This window comes from Pelodiscus sinensis, chromosome 32, assembly GCF_052426305.1.
Source record: "Pelodiscus sinensis isolate ZL-2025 chromosome 32, ASM5242630v1, whole genome shotgun sequence".
In the NCBI taxonomy this organism is placed as follows: domain Eukaryota; kingdom Metazoa; phylum Chordata; order Testudines; family Trionychidae; genus Pelodiscus; species Pelodiscus sinensis.
Window position 1 is genome coordinate 8193124 of NC_143083.1, and position 26042 is coordinate 8219165.

Genomic DNA, 26042 nt, shown 5'->3' on the forward strand with positions numbered 1-26042 from the left:
TGGGTCCTAATACACAGTGGTTGAGAATAAAAGAAAAGGGGTGATACCAGCCAAAAGGGGGCGCTCCAGGGCTGAAGAGCTAATTCCCAAAGCAACCAGCAGGAGGCACTGTGGCAGTAAATGGCACCATGCTACACAGACCCCCAGAACTAAGCTATTCAGCTGCCAGGGGAAGGTGCTTGGAGGAAGGCAGAAGCAGCTAATGGTGGGTGCCTGGGGGAGGAATTGAGAGAAATTCTAGTCTCCAAAGAATCCAAGGTAAGATATGGAATTCTCCACCCCCCCAAGTCCAACTTCTCCTCTGATCCTTTCCACAATTGTGAAAGCTCAACACACTGGTATTTACAGACAAATTCATAACTTGTTATCCAGCAATGCTGAGCTGAATTGTTAAAGTTACTCTAAGTTTATGGCTGAAGGTAATCTGCTAACAGCGGGGCTAAAAGTGTCCCAACCCAACCTGTACACAGCACACACTGCTGATAAACTCTGAATCCTAATGCAGCCCTCAGCAAAACATACCTGAGGAAGGTATTAATCCTCAGGAACAATCGTGAAAAAAGCAGAATTATTATTTTGTGAAGGGATACAGAACATAGGGTCTTCCAACTGAGTCATGCCAGCTAGTAAGCCCCAAATATAACCCATAGAAAAGTCAACAAAACAATGGGAAAAATCTCTTCTGGATTCTGACATCTGAAAAATCAGTGACTAACTAAAGAAAGTATCTAACAGAACTGCAATATAATTTTAAAATGTTACTTTAAACAAGCTTAATGACACCACCTACAGGATACAAACCATAGACAATTTAAAAATCACAAGGTTGACTGTGCCCCCTGCTCACTACACTCGCCAATCCCCCTTCTCTCTGGGGGCAGGGTGTCTGGCCAGGGCAGAGGGTGCAGGAGCAGATGGGGGGGGTGGATCTTGGCAGAAGGGATGAGGGGATCAGGTGGAGAGCTGAGATGGAGGAGGGGACATGACGTGACCCAGGAAGGGGGGATGGGAGAACTCAGATGGCAGAGGGGAGCCAGTGCGGCTTGGGAAGGGTGGGAGGTGGGCTCAGATGGCAGAAGGGACCTGGCACTGCCAGGGGGATCAGATGGTGGAGGATGGGCTTGGATGTCAGAGGGCACCCTGTGCAGCCAGTGGGGAGAGGTCAAGTTCAGATGGCAGAGAGGACCCGACATGGCCCAGGGAAGTGGGCAGGGGTCAGGCTCAGATGACAGAGGGGACCCGGCCCCAGCAGCTCCTCCCTGGCAGCAAAGCTCCCCGGGGTGTGAAGCAGGAGCCAGAACTGGAGTAGCCCATGCCCAGTGGGGACAGCGCTGAGGCAGGTCACAGCAAATGGCTGATGATGAAGGCAGAGGCGGGTGGCAGCAGTGGCATGAGGATGCAGATGACATCTCTCTGTCATCCCATAGGAAGAATTATTTTATATAGAGAAAGATGTGGAAAAAGGCTAGCTATAGAAGCAACTCTGTACATAGCACAGGAAATATTCCCGCTTTCTGGATCTACAGTCAGTGTGTGAATAAGTGAGTGTAAAGGGTGTATTTTACTAAGGAAAAAAGGTATTTTACTAAGGTGGATTTGTAGAACAAATTTTCATGAGAATGGCATGTTGCTATTGACATACCCAGGCAAGGAAATTAAGATCTTCCATTATCCACAAGGGAGAGAAGACTACCTTGATGTTCCTGCTAACTCTTGGCAACATAAAGGGCATTTCATACACAAACATGCTGACTGTTCCTTAAGTCTACCAGAATCAGGAGTTAACTCAGGTAAAAAACAAAAATGCCAAAAGAACTATTCTTTTACTGTCAGCCTGGCTATACAAACCTGTCTCTCTTACATGCATAAGAGCACACCCTGGACTCTTGATATCTGAGGTGACAGAATGATTTGGACAAGGTATACAACTTGAGGGGGAAGTCCCTCTAAGGAGGAGAGGTGGAGTGCTGCTGTATACTTTCTGCAGCTTCCTGACTTCGGCTGGCCCCTTTAGTCACAGCATCAGCATTAAATCACTTATCTAAGTGAGTAGTTAACACAGAGTCCTCCATCCATTGATCCACAACAGGAAATTTAATAAATTCTTACAGATGAAAACGAAAAACCTCAACCTGTGTTATCAGCAGTTCAGTGTGTTAGATAACAGTGCACTCACATTTCACATATTTCTAACGCTTCTAGCTGCTGGACAAGGTCCCAGTTTTAAGGACTACAAGGACAGATTCACCCTCTCCTTAGCTGGAAGGCCCCTTAAAATCTACCAAAAACACACCCAACCCCTACAGAATACGATCATATTTCTAACAGCCATTCAATGAGTAGAAATGCAGCACAGAAAGCAATGTAGTGCAATGTTTATTCTCAGAAAATCTTGAAAGATCAAGAGATCTATTTTCCCCTTAACAAGCATAATTAACTCTTATTAATGTTAGCCAGTGTTACATACATGCACTGAGGGGGAGACCACTAACTGCATAGCAATACCTCAACAGATGTGCTTATCCTGTACCAACTGGCTTGCAAAAGCTGTCCCCTTCACTTGGCACTTGAAATGCATGCACTCTCCTTGCTGCTCTTGGAACAGAGAGAATAAACGCCTGCAGCAAAACAAAACAAATCTGTCTGCCTGTGACGGTGGCCTCATCTGGAAGCTTTTTTTGGGGGGGGGGGGCACTCTTAAATGACTCTGAAGATGAGAAGCAGCCCACTTTAGCAGGAGCATTACAGATCAGAGGACTTTACTGTGACAGATGATCCTTTCACTCAACAATAGCACTTTCTAGTTTAAGTCAGTATCCTTGTTCCAGTCACCCACTACATTAAAAAGTAACAGAGAGAGGCATTCCAGAAGACATACAGGTGAAGGAGAGGCTTCCCTAGGTTTCTTTATGGCCCCAACCCCCTAGTCCAGTTAAATGTATTACTAATTCTCTCTCTCTCACACAGGAAGATGAAATAGTCGATTCTTGCATAGAACTTTGTCAGTGTAGGACACTATAACTATGATAGACACTAAGAATTCTGCTATTTTAAATTACTCTTTATTACATATGTGCAATCCTTGATCAATCTCCTCTCTGGAGTAAAAAGAAAAACTTCCAAATATTAAGGTATGAATAAAAACAGTTTTAGCCAGCCCATTTGCAATTGCCACATGAAGCCAGCGTCTGTCTTCAAGCCCATTCTCCCATAGGGCTCAAGTCAGAGCAGGCTGAGAAGCAAAACACTTCTATCTCCTTCCCATCTTGTATCAATGACAGAGTGCAGCGTTCAAAAGCCTACGTTATTAAAACCAATCTGTGATCCTGTCAGACTTCCATAGATCTTCATTTCAAATCAGATTTGAGCTTTGAGCAGACACTTGCAAAACGGAAGACTGAGTTTCAGCAAGAGTCTTCACTCATCAAAGATAGGCCTCTCTCAATCCAGACTGTGGCTTCATGGCTGTGTTGAATTATTAGTGCTAGGAAAGGAGGTGTTTCATGAATTTTACACCTAAACCAGCAGAACAGGAATGCATTTAGAGACACCAGGGCAGAAACGGGCATGAGATCATTAGTCATGTTCATTACAATAGAGCCTTAGGACTAACCAAGAATGAAGACACCTCACTGTGCTAGGTACTGTACAAACACAGTAGTAGACAGTCCTGGTCATGAAGAGCTTACAACATAAACAGACAAGACAGGTACAAAGTGGGAGAATAGGGTGTAACAAGATGAATTTAGGGATGTTAAATATCGATTAATAGAATACAGGAGGCCCCCAACTTGCAATGTGATTGATTCTGGGGGGGAAGTGTCTCAAGTTGGGGGTGTCATAACTCAAACCTTCATTTACAATAGGTGCTGTGCACCGTCGTAAATGCGGACCGAGGACGTAAGTCGGGGGTTTCCGGCCCCTTCTGCACTTACAAAAATGGTTGTAAGTGCGGGGGAGACCGGGGGGTTGGAACTCGGGCAGTCGCAAGTCGGGGACCTCCTGTAGTCAAGTAACCTCATGAATTCTTGTTGGTTAGTTGACTATTCTACAGGGCCCGTGAGCAGGGCTAGCATCCAGTGCATTCTAGTCTCAATCCGAAGGAGCCCCCTTTCACTCCACACTGCTGTTTCTGTATCTGAGGCAGCAGCACGGGGTGCCAGGTAGGAGCTGGTCCGCGAGGGGAGCCAGTTTAAAAGCCAGCTTGCCTCACAGACCAGCTGCCTGTCGCCCTGTGCTGCTGCCTCTGATAAAGAGGCAGCAGTGCAGGGTGGCAGCAGCCCCTTTCTGGGGGGGGGGAAGAGGGGGGAGATGAGCTCCTGGACCCGGCACAATCCACAACAGAGCCGGGCTGCCTGTCCCCCCAGCACCTAATATACTTTAAAATACAGAGCCATGGCAGGTGTAGGTCCCAGACCCATCACAAGCCAGGACGGAGCTGGGCTGCTGGCCAGCCTGTTAAAAAATTTACTGGGGGGGGGGGGGGAGAGAATGCATGTAGTCTATAGCATTAACCAATAAGCTTTTGCTTATCGGTTAATCCAACTACACTTACATCCCTAGAACGAACAACATGACAACAGGAAATGTCATATTAGCGCCATTATTTCTAGAGAACACGGAGGGAGTTATGAGAATCAACTACATGAAAAGAAAGAAAAGGGAAGAAGGGACACTGAAGGGCAATGGGATGAGGGGAACGGAGCAGAAGGTAAGAGGGGCAGGCATGGAAAGAGGCTGAGGTGAAGAGACTGAGGGAAGAAGAGTTAGAGCAAACAGCCAATCAACCTGGAGACAGACAATACCCCATCAAAACTAGGGATGTAAGAGACTAGTCACTATCAGACAAAGGGAGCAAGAGGGAGGGGAGCAGGAGCTGATGCTGCAGGGAGACAGCTTAATACCCAGTTCACCTCCAGCACCATCTACGCGGGGGGAGGCAGCGGAGACTGAGGCATAGCAGGGACTGGGCGCAAGCTGGGAGAGCTGATTTCTGTCTCACGCCCAGCTCCAGCCCTCTCCCCGTCGCCCCACTGTGCTTGTGCTTTTTAAATGTATTAAGAGCCTGCAGGCTCTTAATACATTTAAAAGGCAGACCACAGCAGGGTTAGCCCCCAGCCCTAGGAGCTAACCCCATTGTGCTTTGCAGTTTTCCGTGCTTACTGACTGGTTGATTAAACGCAATTTAACAACAGTAATCAAAACTAAGAATTGCTTTCAATGCCCCAAGGTCCCTTGGTTTGTCCACTTCTATTGTTGGCCCAAACAAGTGGAGCCTCAGATTGATTCTTCTCTGCAATGTTTCCTTAAGGCTACATTGTCAGGGAAGTAAGGCACCACCAGCACCCTGAGTCTGCAGGGAGATCACCCTTGCACAGCTTTAGAGACGTGAAAGTGCTGGAGGGAGGAGTTGTCCAGTATGGTCCCCTTTTAGGTCCTCCCGTGCAGGGCAGCACTCTGTTTTGGCTGCTCTCTGCTGGCTGGTTCCACTCTGAAGATTCTTCTCCAAGAACACATGGGGACACCACTTGAGTCCTAGGGCACAGTACATATTGGGACAATTATCGGTTTACAAAACGTCCACAGCAACGTAAACACAATCATTTACATTTTTATCTGTTTAAAGATCATTTCCCAGTGTTTTAACTGTTGACTTCTGCTCTGGGAAAAATAATCAGGGCTACAGTTCAGGAGCTGAATTACGATTCCTCATAAGCAATTGTTTGGTTCCCCAATGGCATTAAAACCATTCAACTCATCCAAGCTTCAACCTCCTTATATTATGCAAATTCACTGGATCCTAAGAAACTGTAAAAGCAGTGCTGCTTCTGCCTCTCATGATTACTGCGTCCTTCACCACAGCACCCCCTGCCAGCCAATCTGTGTCTGTCTCTGCTTAGATATCATGCCTGCAAGAGGGCGTGTTTGAATATTAACAGTATGGTGTGGTTTGTATTGATTAACTAATGACTGCAGTATATGAAGGCTGAAAGCCTGTATTAATAACTCACTGCTGAACTCCTCCCATATATCACTGAATTACAGGGGGATACAACTCTGCATCTGAATACATCATTCCTTTTGTGACTCACAGAGCAATCAACATGCGCACACAGATCATACACAGATTCTTAATGCAGAAGCCCCATTTCAGAGCATTTTTGACCAAACACAGTGCATGACTGCACGAGGAGAGGGGAAGGAGAAGCTGCTCTGCCTGTTAATATCCCCCATTAAGAAAAATAAAGGGAACATGCACTACCCAACCTTTCCCCCGCTCAATCAACTGAAAAGAGCCTTGCTTTGGCAAATCAGCCCAAGCACAAACGGTGCTTTAGCTAATCCATAAATCAAACATCACCATAAATTCTATCCTTCCTCCATCCAAAACTGCAGAGCCATAAAACAGATTACATGGAAGAACAGAGGCTGGAGGGCTCCCTACATCTCACAAATTTCCTTGTCACTGCATGAATGGCCTTCCCCGCTGCTTCCCCATACCTGTAAATCTCTCCTGCCAGAATGGAACATGCAAACAATGCATCTACACATTGCACACATCCTAAAACAAGACAGCCCTACATGCTTCCTGTGTGAGGCTGCTGAAGGTGTCAGTGGGGGGAAAATCATTCTTGAAATCTCCAAAAGCAAGGAGTGAAGAAAGTAAACAGCACAGAAATATCTACATGAAGCTGAATCAAAGGGAAAACGTCTCAGTGCAATGAATTTAAAGTGTTCTCCCTTTCCTAAAGGTCAACAGCCACATCTATGCTTCCAGCTAATCTAGCCTTAAGAGACTCCTATGTGCTACAGAGTGCATGGGGTTAAAGGGATCCCACTTATTAAGTTTGATCATCACAAATGATTGCTTTAACATTTTAACATTTTGGTGCTATGGCCAACTTGAGCGATTAATAATCAGAAGGCAACAACAGGGTGAGGGACAATATTCCTCCCACCTCCCCCCGTTGCCAGACAATTCACCACCAAGCACTAAACCCAGCAGTCTTAAATGAGATTACACCAATCTCAAAGCAAATTGCAACATATGTGAGAGTGTGTTAAAGTGGGCGGGGGGGTAAAGTACAAACCACATAGGGGAAATGAGGATAAGCAAGGACAAGTATTCTGCCTATGCATTTAGAACAGGAAAGGAGCTGGCAGAGCCGAGTTCCACAACCGCATTAGGCCGGTCATTTTCTTTATCCAAGATCACTCCTGAAGGATTAACATTTTATATCTTAGAGGGCAGGGAGGGCAAGGGTTCTGGCCAAGACAGCTGCAGTGTACCCTGAGACAATAATGAAAAACAAAATCTGCAGTAAAACCATCACCTCGTTTCCATTTGCAGCTGCTGCACTATATGCCATTGGTTAGGAAAGAAGGAGGGCTCTCAAATACATTCCATTTCCAAGGAAATAATATCTTAGCACAGAAACAAACATTTGTCAAATTTATTTCCCCATTTCATTTCATCTGCAAAGTATGGGAGCTGAGCCCTAACAATACTGGGATCAGAAACAGGCTAATTCAGTGTTTCTTAAACTTTTTGAGACCACGGAACACAAAACAATAAAAAAATTTATGCGGAACATCTATGAAAATTTTCTTTAAAAATTGTCAGACCAAAAAAAAAAAAAAAAAAAGACAAAACCAAAGTAGTAACAAAAACAAAGAAGAGGTCGCAGCACACCTGAGAGTTGTTCATGGAACACCAGTGTTCCGCAGAACATAGTTTAAGAAACACTGGACTAGTTAGAACCAACCTTGCCTAAACATGGCTGAAGCAAACAAGGTTCTCATAGGGTTTTCCTGACCATTGTAGTAGGTCCTATGCAGTAGGGATGCTAAATTGCATTTAGTCAGTTAAATTGAGTAGTCGAAGGAATTTCCATCAACTACTCAATTAATCAATAAAGGGGGAACTAACCTGCTGCAGGCTCTTAATACATTTAAAAGGCAGAGGCGTAGCAGGGCGAATGGGCATAAGACGGGAATCAGCTGATTTCTGGTTCCTACTACGCCTTTGCCTCCCCTGGCCCTCCCACAGAGACAGTGCTGGGGGGGAAACCAGCTTTTAAGCCAGCTACCCCCCAGCACCAGCTCCTGCTTCCCCCCCCCCCTTGCTGCTTCTCTCTGATTGGGGGAGGGAAGCAACTGGTTGGGTCACTACTCAACTACCCAATAAGCATATGCTTATTGAGCAGTCGACTAGTTGCTTATATCCATACCATGCAAGGAGGCCACCTCCCTCATTGTTTTGATTCAAGTTGTGATTTTTTTGAGAGAAAGTTTTAGAGAATGTTATTCCACTGGTGTTCTGAAAAAAGAAAAAGATCAAATAGTGATCGAAGATCAAACGATGCCTTATCCATACATAGGGACGCTCTCAAAATAGTTCAGACACAAACCTATTACATACTCAGTGGGCTCTGCACCACAGATCCGAGGCTGCCGAACAGCATTAGACTTCCTGTCTCGTACCTATCCAACTACAACCACAGTATCAAGCTCCTTCACGATTTAAGATTTTGTTTAGGTACTGAAGGATTCTTCATAAGAGGCAGAGACATATTCTAAACATAACTCATTACGTGTGTAATTCAGAGGCAAGGGAAGATTAAGACCATTAGCTTTAACCCTCAATGGCCAGCTTTTCTAAAGCCTAAGAACACAATTCAAAATTGTTTCTCTACAATTAACTGCACCCAATAAATTAGGAATCCATTCTCTAACTGTATCTCAGCAGGCTAAATAAGCTGCACAATAGGAACCAGTGACAGCAGTTCTGCTACTAAATTGCTCTGTGAAATGGGTGTATATAAACCTACCTCAGAAGGCTGTTACAAGGCAATTTCTAGAAAGCACTTAGAAATCTCTCAGATTGCTTGCAATAGGGATGCAAAAGAGTAGTTAAGTCAATGACTCACGTTTTCCTCCCCCCCCTCTCCCCTTGTATCAGAGGCAGCATGGGGAGGGGAAGCAGGAGCTGGTGCTGCGGGGAGCCAGCTTAAAAGCTGGTTCCTCCCAGCACCGTCTCCGTGTTGCAGGGGAGAAGACGACAGGGAGGCAGAGGTGCAGCAGGGAACCCGGCGTAAGCGGGGATTGTTTCCCGACTGCTGCGCCTCTGCCTTTTAAACGTAGTAAGAGAGGGGTGGGCAAAAGGGCCTCCGCAGGCCGGATCTGGCCCGCCAAGCGGGTGGATCCAGCCCGTGGACTCCCTGCTGCTCCCTCGCCCCCAGGCCAATTAGGACCTCTGGGCAGGGGAGCACACAAAGCCTCCTCTGCTCTGCTTCTGCCCTGTGAGCAGGGCGGGGGCAGAGTGGAGAAGGCTTCGCACACTCCCCTGCCCCCAGGCGAATCAAGGTCTGGGAGCCCATGGCACTTCAAAGTGTCGTGTGCTCCTCGTAGGGCGGGAGGAGGCTTCCCATGCTCCCCTGCCCCCAGGCCCTGATTGGCCTTGGGGTGGGGGAGCGTTCCAAGCCTCTTCCAGAGTATGGGTGCCTAGTGGGAAGGGGGAGCAAAGAGGCTCCCTTACCCCCAGACCAATCATAGTCTGGGGATGGATAGCCCTGCCCCTTTCCATTTAGGCCCCGCCCCTTCTGGAGCGGCCCGGGGCTACTTCAAAAATTTTTGAAGTGGCCCACGGGCAAAAATTATTGCCCACCCCGTACTAAGACCTGCCCAAGCAGAAGCAGTCCCCCCCCCCCCCCGCACCTCCCTGCCTTATCAACTAATTGAATAGTAGCCAATGGAAATTCCATTCACTACTCAATTAGCTGATTAATCAAAATTTAACATCCCTAGATTGCAACAGACAATGCAAAGCAGTGTTATCCCTAACGGCTGATCCAGGTGCCTTAAATCTGCATGAGTGTTACTTCAGCTTTGAGTGGCTATAGTGACCAAGCTTTAAGATAGGAGAGCTTATAGGAACAGAGTATATGGCACCCTGTAGCACTGCTTTTGTCACTGCATCTGCACAAACTTTTGAGTTTACAGTGGCAGAGAGAAAATAAATATTTTAGCAGTGTGAGAGGAGCAGAGAGCACTGGTCTTGGCATTCAATTTAGTTGCTTTGGTCATTATAAAGTTAGTCTCTTGTTAATGTCATTTGACAATTTGCTGCATTTTAAATCTCCACATACGGGTATATAAAAGTAATTACACATAATCTGTATAATTGATACAGTAAAAATTCCTACCATAAGAGGTTTAATACAGGCTGCAAACTGGAATAAATTCAAACTTTAGAAAATGAAGACAGACCATGAAAAGGTTGTAATTAAGCTACTAATGTAAAAGGAACAATATATTATAATTAAGGGGAGACATTCAAGCAAGAGTCTCAATCTGGCATCTCCATGACTGTGAAGCTTAAAATGAAATTACTCAACAGCTCAAGTTTCCTGAAATGTGTGTTTGAGGCAAGGTGTTTCCTTCTTATCTCACCCCTCAAAGAATGGCCTCTGCTGTGCTTGAGACAGCCACCTGGTCATCACCACACACTACAAACAATTGGGGGCATCAGAGGAGATATGATCGCGCTCCCACACGAGGCAAGGGTTGATCTCTGCAGCAGGGCCAGCACCAACACCAGCACCATCGGAGAACTAATACTGTTACCCATCTCTTCTCCCAAATCAGAGAGGGGCAAAGCACAGCCCCAGACCATGGTCCAGAGGTTGCCACAGGCAGGCTCCCTGCCTGCCCCACCCCAGCATGCTCAAAGCAGCCGGCTGTAGGGGCCATGTGCTCTCTGTGTACCGTACACATGGGGGAGGGGAACACACAATCTCATAGCTCCCCCAGAGAGCACATGGTCCCCACAGCTGGGCACTTTGACCAGCATACAGGACATGGCAGGCGAGGAGCCTGCCTGAGGAACCCTCTGGCCTGCTGGTTAGGAGCTGCCTAAGGTAAGTGCTTCCCAGCCAGAGCCTGCACCTGGTCTTCCACCCCCTTTTTGCCCCCTCAGCCCTCTGGCCCCTCTGCATCCCTGCCCCAGGTCAGAACTCAAACCTTCTGCACCACTATTGCTGTATCCATACCTCTCCCCCCCCTCCCCCAAGACCCAGCACCCCAATCCCCTGCCTCAGGCCACAATTCAAACCCCAGCACCTCCTCTTGCACTCCTGCCCCTGGTCACAACCCCCACCTTCACCCAAACTCCTTCCCAAATTCCACAGCCCCTCCTGCACTCCAATCCCTACCGCAAGCTCTCTTTTACACCCAGCCTTCATCTCAGACCCTGCACTCCTTTCATTAATAACATGGAGTGCAGCCCTTGACACTTACCAAATTCCTGGATTGGCCCCCATCAAAAATTATTACCCACTCCTGTCACAGCTGCTATGTGGTATGATCTAGAACAGCAGTAGGCAATACCGCAGGCCAAATCTGGACTTTTGAATGCACCCCAAAAGTCTCTTTATTTACTGATTATTATTTTCATTAGTGTTGTTGTTTTAAAGTTATATTTTCTGGAATCTATCCTAGATTATGCCTTCACCAAGAAATTTGTATCTTGACAAAATAAGAACTGATGAGTCCAATCTAGAAGCTGAGGGACCCAGATAATTGTTTAGGGACAGTTTGGAAGCAGAAAGAAAGCTGCCCTTCTTGACACCTTCCATCTCTCATCACTAGATGGCCCTCCACTGTCTGCACATTTATCCAACTCTGAGCATTTCTTATCTGCTTCCCTTAGAAATGGAATTTGAGAGGAACTGATTTTGCCAGTTTGTTCTGCTTAGTCTATGAAAGTGAAGAAACACAAGGAGGTGTTGGCACCAGGGCTTCTGTGCAATAAAATAGATGCACACAAATGGCTATATTGTGTTAGACTAAAGGTCCATCTATCCCAGTGTCCTTTTTTCTGGAAGTGGCCAATGCCCCAGAAGGAATGAACAGAACAGGTAATCATCAAGCGATCCATCCTGTCACCCACTCCCAAACACAGGCTAGACACACAAACAAAACAAGCAGCAGTACTACCAAACAGCTTGTACACAGAGTAGTAAGAAATCATCTTCATCCACTTGACTTGCAAACATTCATTGTAACCCCCATACCAACATATACAATCCATGCTTTGTGGGAGGCTGACTTACCCCAGAATCCTTGGGGACAGGAATGGAGAGGCCATTTCACTATAACTTCTTTTGTGCACGCTCCCCTCAGACTCATCCACAAAAATCTCCCCCTCCCCCCATATGATATTGCCTACCTCTCTCTCCAGCGAGAGCTTTACCTTCTTCACTTTATCCTCACTGAAGCGAGTCCTGAGGTGGCTTCCCACAACCCAAACTTTCCTCACCCTCTCTACTGAGACTAACGGCTTCATCCCTTTTCCAAATCCATGGAAAAGAAAAACATGGAGGGGGAGAATTCCAGCAGAACCTACCAGAGCCAGAGTCTGGGAATCAACCTCATGCGTCCTGATTTCTGACCTCTTCCCTCCAGAAGGAGGAGAAGGCAGCCTCCATTGCAAAACAGGATTATGCACTCGAGTCCTGACAGCCTCATTCTAGAGTAAGCTAAAGAAACCTAAATAAATGATGAGTAGTAAAATGAAAAATATTTATATTTACATGTGGAGGGTGTTTGTTTATTTCACTGACTACGTCTAGGAGGTGAAAGACCACCACTATAGAAAGGATCATTCCTTACAGCATCACAATATCTCTAGTTAACATCCTACCAATAGCCCTCCCTCGATTATTGCAGAGCACAGCCCCAAACTGATGGAGGGTTTGTAGTTTTCTGCACTTCTGCTATTCCCCGAGATGTCTCTAAAATGATCACTGCCAGGGTCAAACAGTCTATAAAAAGGATGAAAGAAGCTGGGAAATGTCCACGGAGGTGTGGCCAGAGGAACAGAACCGTCATTACAGCCATCTCCGACCAAGGCCAGCCTGCTGTGCAGGAATTTCTGCTGTGAAGTTCAGGAGCTCCGCTCACTGGCTTACAAGAGCACTGCAACCACAGCTGGAAGAGCATGCCTGAAAGTTCTTAGCAAAATGCAGGACAATGTAGCACTTTAAAGACTAACAAGATGGTTTATTAGATGATGAGCTTTCGTGGGCCAGACCCACTTCCTCAGATCAAATAGTGGAAGAAAGTAGTCACAACCATATATACCAAAGGATACAATTAAAAAAAAATGAACAAATATGAAAAGGACAAATCACATTGCAGAACAGGAGGGGGATGCGGGGGGGTGGGAAGGAAGGAAGGTAAGTGTCTGTGAATTGATATTATTAGAGGTAGGGAGAGTGGGATGTTTGTGAGTTAATGGTATTAGAGGTGATAATTGGGGAAACTGTCTTGGTAATGGGTGAGATAGTTCAAATGTTTGTTAAGTCCTTGTTGGAAAGTGTCGAATTTTAACATGAATGACAGTTCAGAGGATTCCCTTTCAAGTGCAGATGTAAAAGGTCTTTGTAGCAAGTTCTTAGGCCTGTTCAGAGCAATTTGCAGACTCCATGCTCCTTAGCAGACAATGTGCTTTCATAGAAGAGCTTCAGAAATCATTATCTGGAGTTGTCAGGGTTAAGAGCAAGGAGGAAAAGACTTGAGTGAGTGGCGTACTCTAGACTTGTGCTTAAGGGAACAGCAGAAGTCTTGCCAAACCAGCAATGGCATCTTGTCACAACACATCTACCTTCGTGTTAGAGACTGTCATCTATATAACAAGCTCAGCCCAAAAGAAAAATGTTTTGCCCAACCCATGGCCTGACCTCAACATCCTTATTTTTCACATTTGCTGTTTGAAACCGGTTAAAATACAAAATCTGCCCAGTTACTGAATGGCTCCTATGTTGCTCTAAAATCTAATCCTTCCTCTGTCTCCAAAAATGGCACATTCAGCTTTCCACCAGGTGCAGAGTACTCTCCTCCTGTGATTTTAATGGGCAAAACCAAAAGATAAACACACACACCTCCTAAGTCCCTTTAAACGCAGGTTTTATCATTTCTCCTCCTCAACTCATGAACTAATGGGCAACACTTGTTCTCTCCAACAATTGTGATTCCTCTCTACTTCTCCACTAGGAACTGGGATTCAGTTTTTGCAGCTTTGCTCTTGGTTCCCCACCAACCTCCTAAGCAAGATGAGAGAAACAAAAGCAGGTGAAACCCTCTAAGCACTTTGACAGCTGTTGGCTTTACAACACAGGTTGAGCTTTCAGTTCTCTCCATTTTGCCTCCTTCAGAGATCTGTGTAGGACACGCAGTCATCTCTAACTACCAGCCCATTCCTCCCACAGATACAGGGGCTAGCTTGTGGGAAATCCCATTGTTTAATGCAAAACTGGTCTTACGGGAAGCCACAACAGCATTACAGGGAGATCTTGCTGTCCTTTTTCTAAGAATTACTGCTGATTATTTGTAAGACGCACTTATAAAGATCAGAGGGGTAGCCGTGTTAGTCTGAATCTGCAAAAGCGACGAGGAGTCCTGTGGCACCTTATAGACTAACTGAAGTGTAGGAGCATAAGCTTTCGTGGGCAAAGACCCACTTCGTCAGATGCATGTAGTGGAAATTTCCAGAGGCAGGAATAAATATGCAGGCCAGGATCAGGCTGGAGATGATGAGGTGATCCAATCAAGGAGGATGAGGCCCACTTCTAGCAGCTGATCTGGAGGTGTGAATTCCAAGAGAATAGAAGCTGCTTTTGTAGTTAGCAAGCCATTCACAGTCTTTGTTTAATCCAGAGTTGATTGTGTCAAACTTAAAGATGAACTGTAGCTCAGCAGTTTCTCTTTGAAGTCTGGTCCTGAAGTTTTTTTGCTGCAGGATGGCTACTTTTAGATCTGCAATTGTGTGTCCAGGAAGATTGAAGTGTTCCCCTACAGGTTTTTGTATGTTGCCATTCCTAATATCAGATTTGTGTCCATTGATTCTTTTACGTAGGGACTGTCCTGTTTGGCCGATGTATATAGCAGTGGGGCATTGTTGGCACATGATGGCATATATTACGTTGGTGGATGTGCAGGAGAATGTACCAGTGACAGTATGGCTGATCTGGTTAGGTCCTGTGATGGTGTTGCTGGTGTATATATGTGGGCAGAGTTGGCACCGAGGTTTGTTGCAAGGATTGGTTCCTGAGTTCGAGTTATTATGGTGCGGTGTGTAGTTGCTGGTGAGAATATGCTTCAGGTTGGCGGGTTGTCTGTGGGCAAGGACCGGCCTACCTCCCAAGGCCTGTGAGAGCGAGGGATCATTGTCCAGGATGGGCTGAAGATCGCTAATGATGCGTTGGAGAGGTTTTAGCTGGGGACTATAGGTGATGGCCAGTGGTGTTCTGTTGGTTTCTTTCTTGGGCTTGTCCCGTAGCAGGAGGCTTCTGGGTACACGTCTGGCTCTGTCAATCTGTCTCCTCACTTCCTCGTGTGGGTATCGCAGTTTACAGAATGCTTGTTGAAGGTCTTGTAGGTGTAGGTCTCTGTCTGAGGGGTTGGAGCATTCTACAGAGACCTACACCTACAAGACCTTCAACAAGCATTCTGTAAACTGCGATACCCACACGAGGAAGTGAGGAGACAGATTGACAGAGCCAGACGTGTACCCAGAAGCCTCCTGCTACGGGACAAGCCCAAGAAAGAAACCAACAGAACACCACTGGCCATCACCTATAGTCCCCAGCTAAAACCTCTCCAACGCATCATTAGCGATCTTCAGCCCATCCTGGACAATGATCCCTCGCTCTCACAGGCCTTGGGAGGTAGGCCGGTCCTTGCCCATAGACAACCCGCCAACCTGAAGCATATTCTCACCAGCAACTACACACCGCACCATAATAACTCGAACTCAGGAACCAATCCTTGCAACAAACCTCGGTGCCAACTCTGCCCACATATATACACCAGCAACACCATCACAGGACCTAACCAGATCAGCCATACTGTCACTGGTACATTCTCCTGCACATCCACCAACGTAATATATGCCATCATGTGCCAACAATGCCCCACTGCTATATACATCGGCCAAACAGGACAGTCCCTACGTAAAAGAATCAATGGACACAAATCTGATATTAGGAATGGCAACATACAAAAACCTGTAGGGGAACACTTCAATCTTCCTGGACACACAATTGCAGATCTAAAAGTAGCCATCCTGCAGCAAAAAAACTTCAGGACCAGACTTCAAAGAGAAACTGCTGAGCTACAGTTCATCTTTAAGTTTGACACAATCAACTCTGGATTAAACAAAGACTGTGAATGGCTTGCTAACTACAAAAGCAGCTTCTATTCTCTTGGAATTCACACCTCCAGATCAGCTGCTAGAAGTGGGCCTCATCCTCCTTGATTGGATCACCTCATCATCTCCAGCCTGATCCTGGCCTGCATATTTATTCCTGCCTCTGGAAATTTCCACTACATGCATCTGACGAAGTGGGTCTTTGCCCACGAAAGCTTATGCTCCTACACTTCAGTTAGTCTATAAGGTGCCACAGGACTCCTCGTCACTTATAAAGATGATACAGTCATTGCGGAGAAACTAAATGAATTCTTTGCTTCAGATTCCCAAACCTGACCTGTCCGTTGTAGGTGACAAATCTGAGGACTTGTCACAGACTGAAGTGTCATTAGAGGAGATTTTGGAATTAATTGATAAACTTAACAGTAACAAGTCACCGGGACCGGATGGCATTCACCCAAGAGTTCTGAAAGAAATCAAATGTGAAATTGCAGAACTATTGACTGTGGTTTGTAACCTATCCTTTAAATCAGCTTCTGTACCCAACAACTGGAAGATAGCTAATATAACGCCAATATTTAAAAAGGGCTCTAGAGGTGATCCCAGCAATTACAGACCGGTAAGTCTAACATCAGTACCGGGCAAATTAGTTGAAGCAATAGTAAAGAATAAAATTGTCAGACACATAGAACATAATTTGTTGGGCAAAAGTCAACATGATTTCTGTAAAGGGAAATCATCTATTAGAGTTCTTTGAAGGGGTCAACAAACATGTTGACAAGGGGGATCCAGTAGATATAGTGTACTTAGATTTCCAGAAAGCCTTTGACAAAGTCTCTTACGTAAATTAAGTTGTCATGGGATAAGAGGGAAGATCCTTTCATGGACTGAGAACTGGTTAAAAGACAGGAAACAAAGGGTAGGAATAAATGGTACATTTTCAGAATGGAGAGGGGTAACTAGTAGAGTTCTCCAAGGGTCAGCCCTAGGACCAATCCTATTCAACAAGTTCATAAATGATCTGGAAAAAGGGGTAAGCAGTGAGGTGGCAAAGTTTGCAGACGAATCTAAACTGCTCAAGGTAGTTAAGACCAAAGCAGACTGTGAAGAACTTCAAAAAGATCTTGCCAAATTAAGTGACTGGGCAACAAAAGGGCAAATGAAATTTAATGTGGATAAATGTAAAGTAATGCACGTTGGGAAAAATAAACCCTAACTATACATATAATATGATGGGGGCTAATTTAGCTACAACTAATCAGGAAAGAGATCTTGGAGTCATTGTGGATAGTTCTCTGAAGACATCCACGCATTGTGCAGCGGCAGTCAAAAAAGCAAACAGGGTGTTAGGAATCATTTTAAAAGGGATAGAAAATAAGACAGAGAATATCTTATTGCCCTTATATAAATCCATGGTACGCCCACATCTGGAATACTGCATACAGATATGGTCTCATCTCAAAAAAGATATACTGGCATTAGAAAAGGTTCAGAGAAGGGAAACTAAAATGATTAGGGGTTTGGAATGGGTCCCATAATGAGGAGAAATTAAAGAGACTGGGACTTTTCAGCTTGGAAAAGAGGAGACTAAGGAGGGATATGATAGAGGTCTATAAAATCATGAGTGGTGTGGAGAAAGTGAATAAGGAAAAGTTATTTACTTGTTCCCATAATATAAGAGCTAGGGGCCACCAAATGAAATTAATGGGCAGCAGGTTTCAAACAAATAAAAGGAAGTTCTTCTTCACACAGCGCACTCTCAATCTGTGGAACTCCTTTCCTGAGGAGGCTGTGAAGGCTAGAACTAAAACAGGGTTTAAAAGAGAACTAGATACATTCACGGAGGTTAAGTCCATAAATGGCTATTAGCCAGGATGGGTAAGGAATGGGGTCCCCAGCCTCTGTTTGTCAGAGGGTGGAGATGGATGGCAGTAGAGAGATCGCTTGATCATACCTGTTCGATTAACTCCCTCTGGGACACCTGGCATTGGCCACTGTCGGCAGACAGGGTACTGGGCTGGATGGACCTTTGGTCTGACCCAAGGTCTGATCCAAGGGAGGTGGTGGAATCTCCCTCTCTGGAGATATTTAAGAACAGGTTAGATAGACATCTGTCAGGGATGGTGTAGACGGAGCTTGGTCCTGCCTTGAGGGCGGGGGGCTGGACTCGATGACCTCTTGAGGTCCCTTCCAGTCCTATGATTCTATGACCCAGTATGGCCTTTCTTATGTATTACACTACTCTGAGGAGCAAAGGGTGCTAACTTACAATGAGGTCAATTTTATGACCCAATATATTCACTTTAAGTCTACTGTGAAACTGGAAAGATGCACGGTAGAAGAGCAACATTTGAAGTTAGGCCACATATACCCATGGTGCCACTTTAAATGGCTTCTTTTCGCTACTCTATTCTTAAATCTTCATCCATTAAATTCAGGATCTTTGTATACAAAGCAGCAGCTACAGTTTTGTTGCTGGACCTATGATTCTCGCAGAGATAAAATGGATCCATTCTTGTTTTCTGAAGGCAACAGTCCTCTTCTTGTTACAGAGTATGGATGTTAAAATGCATTTATTTAGGTAAACGGGTAACTGCTGAAACTACACAGGGAGCTTTTAAGCTGGCTCTCTGTGCACTGCCCCTCCTCCTGTATCAAATGCAGTGGAAGGGTGGGGGCAGGTACCTCCCCATGAGCACCAGCTCCCGTTTGATACAGAGGCAGCAGCATGGGGGATGCTCCATGGGAGCCAGTACATATGGGGAGCTGACTTAAAAGCCAGCTTCCACCTTCCCCCCGTCCCACCTTCCAGCGCTGCTGCCTCTGATCCTCTCTGTGCTGTTGCAGGTGTGAGGGGCCCCTGTGGTTAACCATGAAGATTAACCGATGAGCCCAGCCTTATCTGTTAACCATGTACACATTTACATTTTTACATCCCTAGTACAAAATGAAAAACTCAAAACACAAAAGGAAAAAGAACTGAGTATCATTAAAACTACATGTCCTCAATGCAAACCCTGTTTACATTAGAGATACATTGTATGCATAACCTATTAGGGATGTAAATGATTAAACTGGTTACCAGGTATGCATCACCCTTTAAGGGTGATGCTTACCAGGTACCAGTTAACTGGTACCCGGGAGCAGCCCCGCAGGGGTCAGGAGCAGAAGCCAGATGCCCCAGGTACATGGGGAAGTGTGGGGGGGGGGGGGAACGCGAACAGAAGCTGGCCCCCTCCTGCTTGGGGCTGCTGGCGCCTGCTCCCGGCCCCACTGCACAAGGGGCAGCCAGCAGCTGGCAGCCCTAAATGCAGCAGCCTCAAGCAAAGGGGGGCTAGCAATGGCAGCCAACAGCCCCAAACGTAAGGGAACCAGGATTTTACATCCCTACAACATACATATAGTGTGATTTTAGACTACCAGGACCAAAATGTTCTGTTTTATGTTTGCTCATGTTCACGGCTATGTGGTTAAGGGACAGTATTGTAAATGTTTCTGATGCAACTCTAGCACCACCTAGTGGAGACCAGAGACCAAATAAAGATGAGTTTAGATGTACTGATTCCAAAGACGGACAAATTGATGGGATCTAAAATGAAAGTTTGTCACTTTTTATTCAGAGCCAACAGATCCACTTCTCCTCAGGTCACACCAGTTTATCACAGAGAGCATAACTGCGCTGTAAGTTCTCTCACCTCTGCCTGTCAAGTCAGGTGAGCCAGAAAAAAGACACTGCATCATCCAATGGAAGATGTTAAAGATTTGCACAAAGACTACAGTTAAATGTGTCACAGTCCAGCCCCTCCTTCTCACAGTCTCTGCATTGTAAAGGAACACCATATTTATTCATGACAAGCTCCTTGCTCCTGCTAACTCTCATACACCCACAGGATCTATCAGCCTGGAGATAAGTGGCATCACTGGGGACTCATACTGTTGAGAGGTGAAGATTTTGTCTGCCAGTGCCAGGGCACAGTGATGAGAGCTGTACTGTGACATTTAAGTGTTAATTTGCATGCAAATGTCAATATTTATTAGTCACATCAAGATCCCCTGCAAATCACTCTTTTGGGTCACCACGTCTCTCTGGTTATACTTTTAAACAGCAGGAGGCCGGCGGAAACCAAGTATACAGGCTTTTTGTCACCTGTTCAATTCCATCTCCCCTAACTTCCTCATTGCATCCCTATTCATTGATCATTGCCATAGAATGTGAGGTCTAACCAGGAAATGCATAAACACCCCCCAAAATTAGTTAACATGCTGGTTAAAAGAATCTTCCAGGAAGAATTAATTCCCTCCCCACAGAAGACATGGGAGATTGGAAATATTTTACATACTGAATAGAGGAAGTGTAAGGTAATAGATTATTTCTGCCCCACAGAGGACAGCAGTGTTTTAATACCAAAGTGCTTTCGCATTGCTCATGTTTCACCATCACTGTTTGCTTATGTATCTCGAAGTGTCATATCTGTGCATTAACTCCAAAAAGCCTCAATTGTTAAAACAGAGTTCTGTTTTTAGCCCCTTCCCCTCTCAAGAGTCCTTTTCTCTTATAGACAACTTAAAACAAGAATGTCAGGGCCAGGACTTATACTTCAAGTGAGACAGCAAGATAGACAAGTGAAATAAAGATAATGTATTCAAATGGCAAGTAGGAGATAGAGTGGGAGGAGAGAGAGAGAGCAATCACTGCTGGAATAGCCCACAAATGAATGCCAATGTAGACTGGATTTTCAGTAAAAAACTTAAACAACAAATAGTCTTGCAGCACCTTAGAGACTAACAAAACATGTCGATGGTATCATGAGCTTTCGTGTGCATAACCCACTTCTTCAGATGAATGATGTTATTAAAGGTCCAGTTTCTAAAAAAGTAGTTGTGGGGGGAGGTGAAGAGAAGGCAAAAAGAAGGGAAAAAAAGAAAAAAGTTTGTTCAATGGAAGAAGCAAGTTGTTTGTGTCAGTATAACCTGAAGTGTAAGGGGTGCTAACAGACAGTGAGGTCAACTTTATGACCCAATATATTCACTGAAATTCCTATCAAGATTGTATAATGAGATAATACAGAATACCTTAAATACAAGTAGAACATGAGATTAGGGTAGTGTCCAAATAGAGACAAGGGTTCATAACTATTTCTCTCAACATTCTGCCCACTTACCAGGATTTCGGCTCCCCAAAATGCAGGTAGTTGATGCTGTAGAGATCCATGTCCTCAGTATGCCATGCAAATGTTGTTTTCCACATGCCAAAATAAAGATAGGGAGTGTTCACACCTTCTATGATAATCCCACACTCATGCTCCACCATGTCCAACAGGGTGTTCAGATTCCCAATATTCCATTCTTCTACATCCTAAAAGGACAAGAGAGTTCCATTCAGCACAGTCAAAGCAGAAACACATCAGGAGCTACCTTAGCAGAACAGACGAATAATTCTTGATCTGCTCCAGTATCCTGTCTCCTAATTTCACTGAAGTCAGGTAAATTATAGTACAAATATGTTTTCATTCTTTCCTTAAATGTACAATACTGTACATCATCAAGAAAAGAGGGCTAACTTCCTGAGCCCAAAGAGAAATTATTGCATGCCCGTGAAAGACCTTTTTATCCTTGTTAATGTGTCAGAGGCTACTTATTCACATAAACTGGATTCATCTTTTTTAAAATCCAAAAGCTTTAGGTAGTTCAGTTTATGCCCTACACCTCCTCTCCCCACCCCCACCTGTGATTATAAGAGCTACAAGATACAGAAAAAGGTTAAAAGGAATTATGTTCACACTCAAAATTTGACCTCTGTTTAAAGCCTAATATTTGGATATACATTTATTTTAGAGTCTTGTGTTTTCCAGACAGGCTTCTGTGTCTGGACTAACGCAATCCCTTTAAGCTCCAATCATTTCCAATATATTTTTTAAGTAACATTCACCAGACACTAAAGAAAGATTTTTCTTCTTTTGTGGTAACGCTTCAAGATAACGTAGCTTCTAATTAAACGCTATCTTCAGAACAGGCACTTTTGTTCGGGGGGGGAGGGGGGGGGATCCATCACTGGGAAACTGACTCATTCAGAAAAATAAAATTGAATAAAAGTAAAGTACATTTACGTGCTCTCCAAATAACTTGCAAGGGAAGTGGGGACATTTGCTCAAGTGCACTGGACTATAAAGTGCTTATACCAGTAGATGGCTCTAAAGCAGCAACAGTCCTTCAGGGAACAGACTGTTAGATACAATGTTTTCAAAAGTGCCCTTAATGAAAAAAAGAGGAGTACTGTGGCACCTTAGAAACTAACAGATTATATTAGGGCATCCTCTTAATATGCCTTGATAATGAAGTTTATGCCCTAATAAATCTGTTAGTCTGTAAGCCCTGGTCTACACTAAAACAAGTGGAGTGTCCACACTACCAAGCCCGTTATTTCGAAATGAGGGAATGGTTATTTCAAAATAATGACTCCTGCTTTCCATGAGGAACAACACTAATTCCGAAATAGTTATTTCAAAATAGTGGTAGTGTGGACGCTCCGCTGCCTATTTCAAAATAACTACTCCCCAGAGTAATTCAAACTAATTACTCCCGAGTGCTTCATGGGGCTCTAGATCCTGGTAGCACTTCCACATTAATAGAGCCTGCCTTGGACTAATTTTGAGGCTTCCCGGTAGTGTGGACAAGCTATTTTGATATTACAGGCAGTCCCCGAGTTACGCGGACCCGACTTATGTCGGATCCGCAGTTACGAATGGGGTTTGCTGCCTGTCTCCCTGGTCTGCTGGAGACCAGCAGACCAGGGAGACGGGAAGCAAAGCCTCTGAGAACACCGGCAGCGGGACAGCCGCGGCGTATCTGGGCTGCCTGCTGCCCGCGTGCTCCGCGGCTTTGCTCCACGTCTCCCCAGACCAGGGAAACGGGGAGCAAAGCCGGGGAGCACGCGGGCAGCAGGACAGCCCAGATATGCCGCAGCTGTCCCGCTACCGGCGTGTTCCATGGCTTTGCTCCCCGTGTCCCTGGTCTGCTGGTGACCAACAGACCAGGGAGACGGGGAGCAAAGCTGCCCCGCTGGGCTGTCCCGCTGCCAGCGTGTTCCGCGGCTTTGCTCCCGGTCTCCCTGGTCTGCTGGAGACCAACAGACCAGGGAGACGGGGAGCAAAGCGGAGCAAAGCCACGGAGCACGCAGGCAGCGGACAGCCCAGACGCGCCGCGGCTGTCCCACTGCCAGCGTGCTCCGCTTTGCTTTGCTCCCCGTCTCCCTGGTCTGCTGGTCTCCAGCAGACCAGGGGGACGCCTGTGGTAGAGCAGCTGGGGCGCTGCTGGTTGGTCCCGCAGCGCCACTCTGGGCGCTACTGGACCAACCCGGCAGCACCCCAGCTGCTCTGCCCCAGATGTCCTGATTCAGCCGCTGCTGGTCAGTTTCAGCAGCGGCTGAATCAGGACACCTGGGGCAGAGCAGCTGGGGTGCTGGTGGATTGGTCCAGTAGCGCCAAGGAGTGGCGCTACTGGAGCAACCCAGCAGCACCCCAGCTGCTCTGCCCCAGGTGTCCCCAAGTGAGCCGCTGCTGAAACTGACCAGCGCTGACTACAGGAAGCCCGAGGCAGAGTTGCTCTGCCCTGGGCTTCCTGGAATCAGCTGCTGATCAGTTTCAGCAGCAGCTGACTTGGGGACGCCTGGGGTTCTTAAGTTGAATCTGTATGTAATTCAGAACTGGCGTCCAGATTCAGCCTGTTGAAACTGATCAGAGGCTGATTCCAGGAAGCCTGGGGCAGAGCAACTCTGCCTCGGGCTTCCTGTAGTCAGCCGCTGGACAGTTTCAGCAGCGGCTGAATCTGGACGCCAGTTCCGACTTACATACAGATTCAACTTAAGAACAAACCTACAGTCCCTATCTTGTACGTAACCCGGGGACTGCCTGTATTTCAGGAGTTATTATTTTGAAATAATTTCCTAGTGTACACATGACCTAAGATGCCACAGAATTTCTCATTGTTTTTGCAGATACAGATTAACATGGCTACCCCTCAGACTTAATCGATGATAACACATGAAAGCCAAAGTTCACTACTGTGCCCCACTTCAAATGCTGGCAGAGAGAGGTTAGAAACACAAAATTGGGAAAAGGAATTTTGCTATTTTCAAGATTTTAAGACAATTAATAGAGGGAAAAGTAAAGTTTAACAGTTCCTGATAGTTGACTTTCTCCATCTCAGTAAAGATTGGTAAAACCACAAATGAGCACAAGCTAGCAGAGGAAAAGATTGACCTGTTGAGTGTAGAATTTCCAAAAGGAAGCTACCAGTAACCTTTTTTCCCCTCAGCATGGCCATATGTATTCAAAATTGTTCTTGAAATAACTACTTCAGATTGCTTGTGGCACCTTAATAGAGATTCCAGTTGTATCCACACTTATGCTTTTGAAAAACAATTTAACCCAACACGGTTTAAATAGCTAAATGTTAAATTAACCCTTTTTCACAATCATGTTAAAGCTTCTCTACTGTTATGCCAAGGACCAATTCAAATGCACTTTGCAATACACGGAAACACAGTATACGTTAAGGTAATTATCCTTGGATATCATTTTTCACATCAACCTGATGAGTGCCACAGAAAAGATCCCAATAAAAAAACAGGGAAGGAAGGGTCACAGCAGCTGTTAAATAACTACATATTTGAGCACCCCAATATTTTAAACAAAGCCAGTTACCAAGAGTATGTGCCTACATTTAAATGTCTAGTAATCCAAATACATATTATCGGTTTATTTGAAGTGAATAACCCCCACCTATAAGGTTCAAATACTAGAGCAAAAACCAATTCTTTTTAAGAACCAGATTTCTATTTCGTCCAAGTTATCATCACTGCTACAAGCCACAGGTATGCAAGAGATACAAGTATTAATGTACTTAAGTCAATGAACATTTTGACTAACCACTGCTGTGGAAGGCCTCAATGTGTATTTATTCTAAGTCGGATAAGTGGGGGGGGGGGGGGTAAAAAAAGTGTTATTTTTCTTTATACAGTCAAGAAGCTCTAGCATACAATGTTTGTTCCCAGTGTTTGCTCTGTTGTGTATACAGAAGCACTGCATGTTTGACAGTGTGGTCTCATTTTAACTGTCTAAATATTACAATCAGTCAACACCCCCAGAGATGCAGCTTTCTACTCAAAAGAAAATCAGAATGAGTGGACTATTATATATTTCCTCTCTTCAAAGAGTACCTTGTTCTGATTTTTAGAAATTCTCATCCACTATATAGTCACTTTTCCCAGTGAACATACAACAAAAAAAAACCTAGTATGTTCGTGACCAATTTAAAAAAGCATCCACTCCTCTGAAAAGATATTGCAGGTACCGAATAAACTCGTGTCATTCCAACTGGTTATGGACTCTGTGCTGCACATTGAAACTTGCCATTCAAACTTGTTCACTCTTTATCTCAGCTCAATATAGCCAGGAGTGCAGCACAGTTTTATCCAACTAAAATAAATCCAAATCAATTACCTACTCATACATGAAGCTAAAATGGTTTATATACAAACATCCAGCACGGGATTTTCAAAAGCTTTCAGCACTGATTTACTCAACTTCCACGGATGATTTCCACCAACACTGAATTCTTTTGAAAATCCCACCCCACTATATAAAATACATATTTAATAACAAATATTTTGTAGATGTGTCTGTTTTAGAAGTTATTTTAAAATAGTTTAATATGTAAATGTAAATTTGTATTTAAAGAAAAAAATTAACTTTTTTAATTAAGGCAGATTGAATGAAGTTTAGGTAGGTTAAAAACAGTTGATATGTGTAAAAATAATTTAGAAAAGACTCTT

The 26042-nt window shown here is 45.0% G+C and overlaps 1 protein-coding gene across 1 annotated transcript in view; it reads right to left on the minus strand.

Annotated features, from left to right (window-relative positions):
- KDM4B (lysine demethylase 4B) overlaps window positions 1–26042 on the minus strand; it is a 193820-nt gene that overhangs the window by 124061 nt on the left and 43717 nt on the right. Inside the window, exon 5 of the mRNA XM_075903063.2 lies at window positions 21373–21566. Within this exon, the coding sequence (XP_075759178.1) occupies window positions 21373–21566 (194 nt within the window). The remainder of the gene's footprint in view (window positions 1–21372; window positions 21567–26042) is intronic.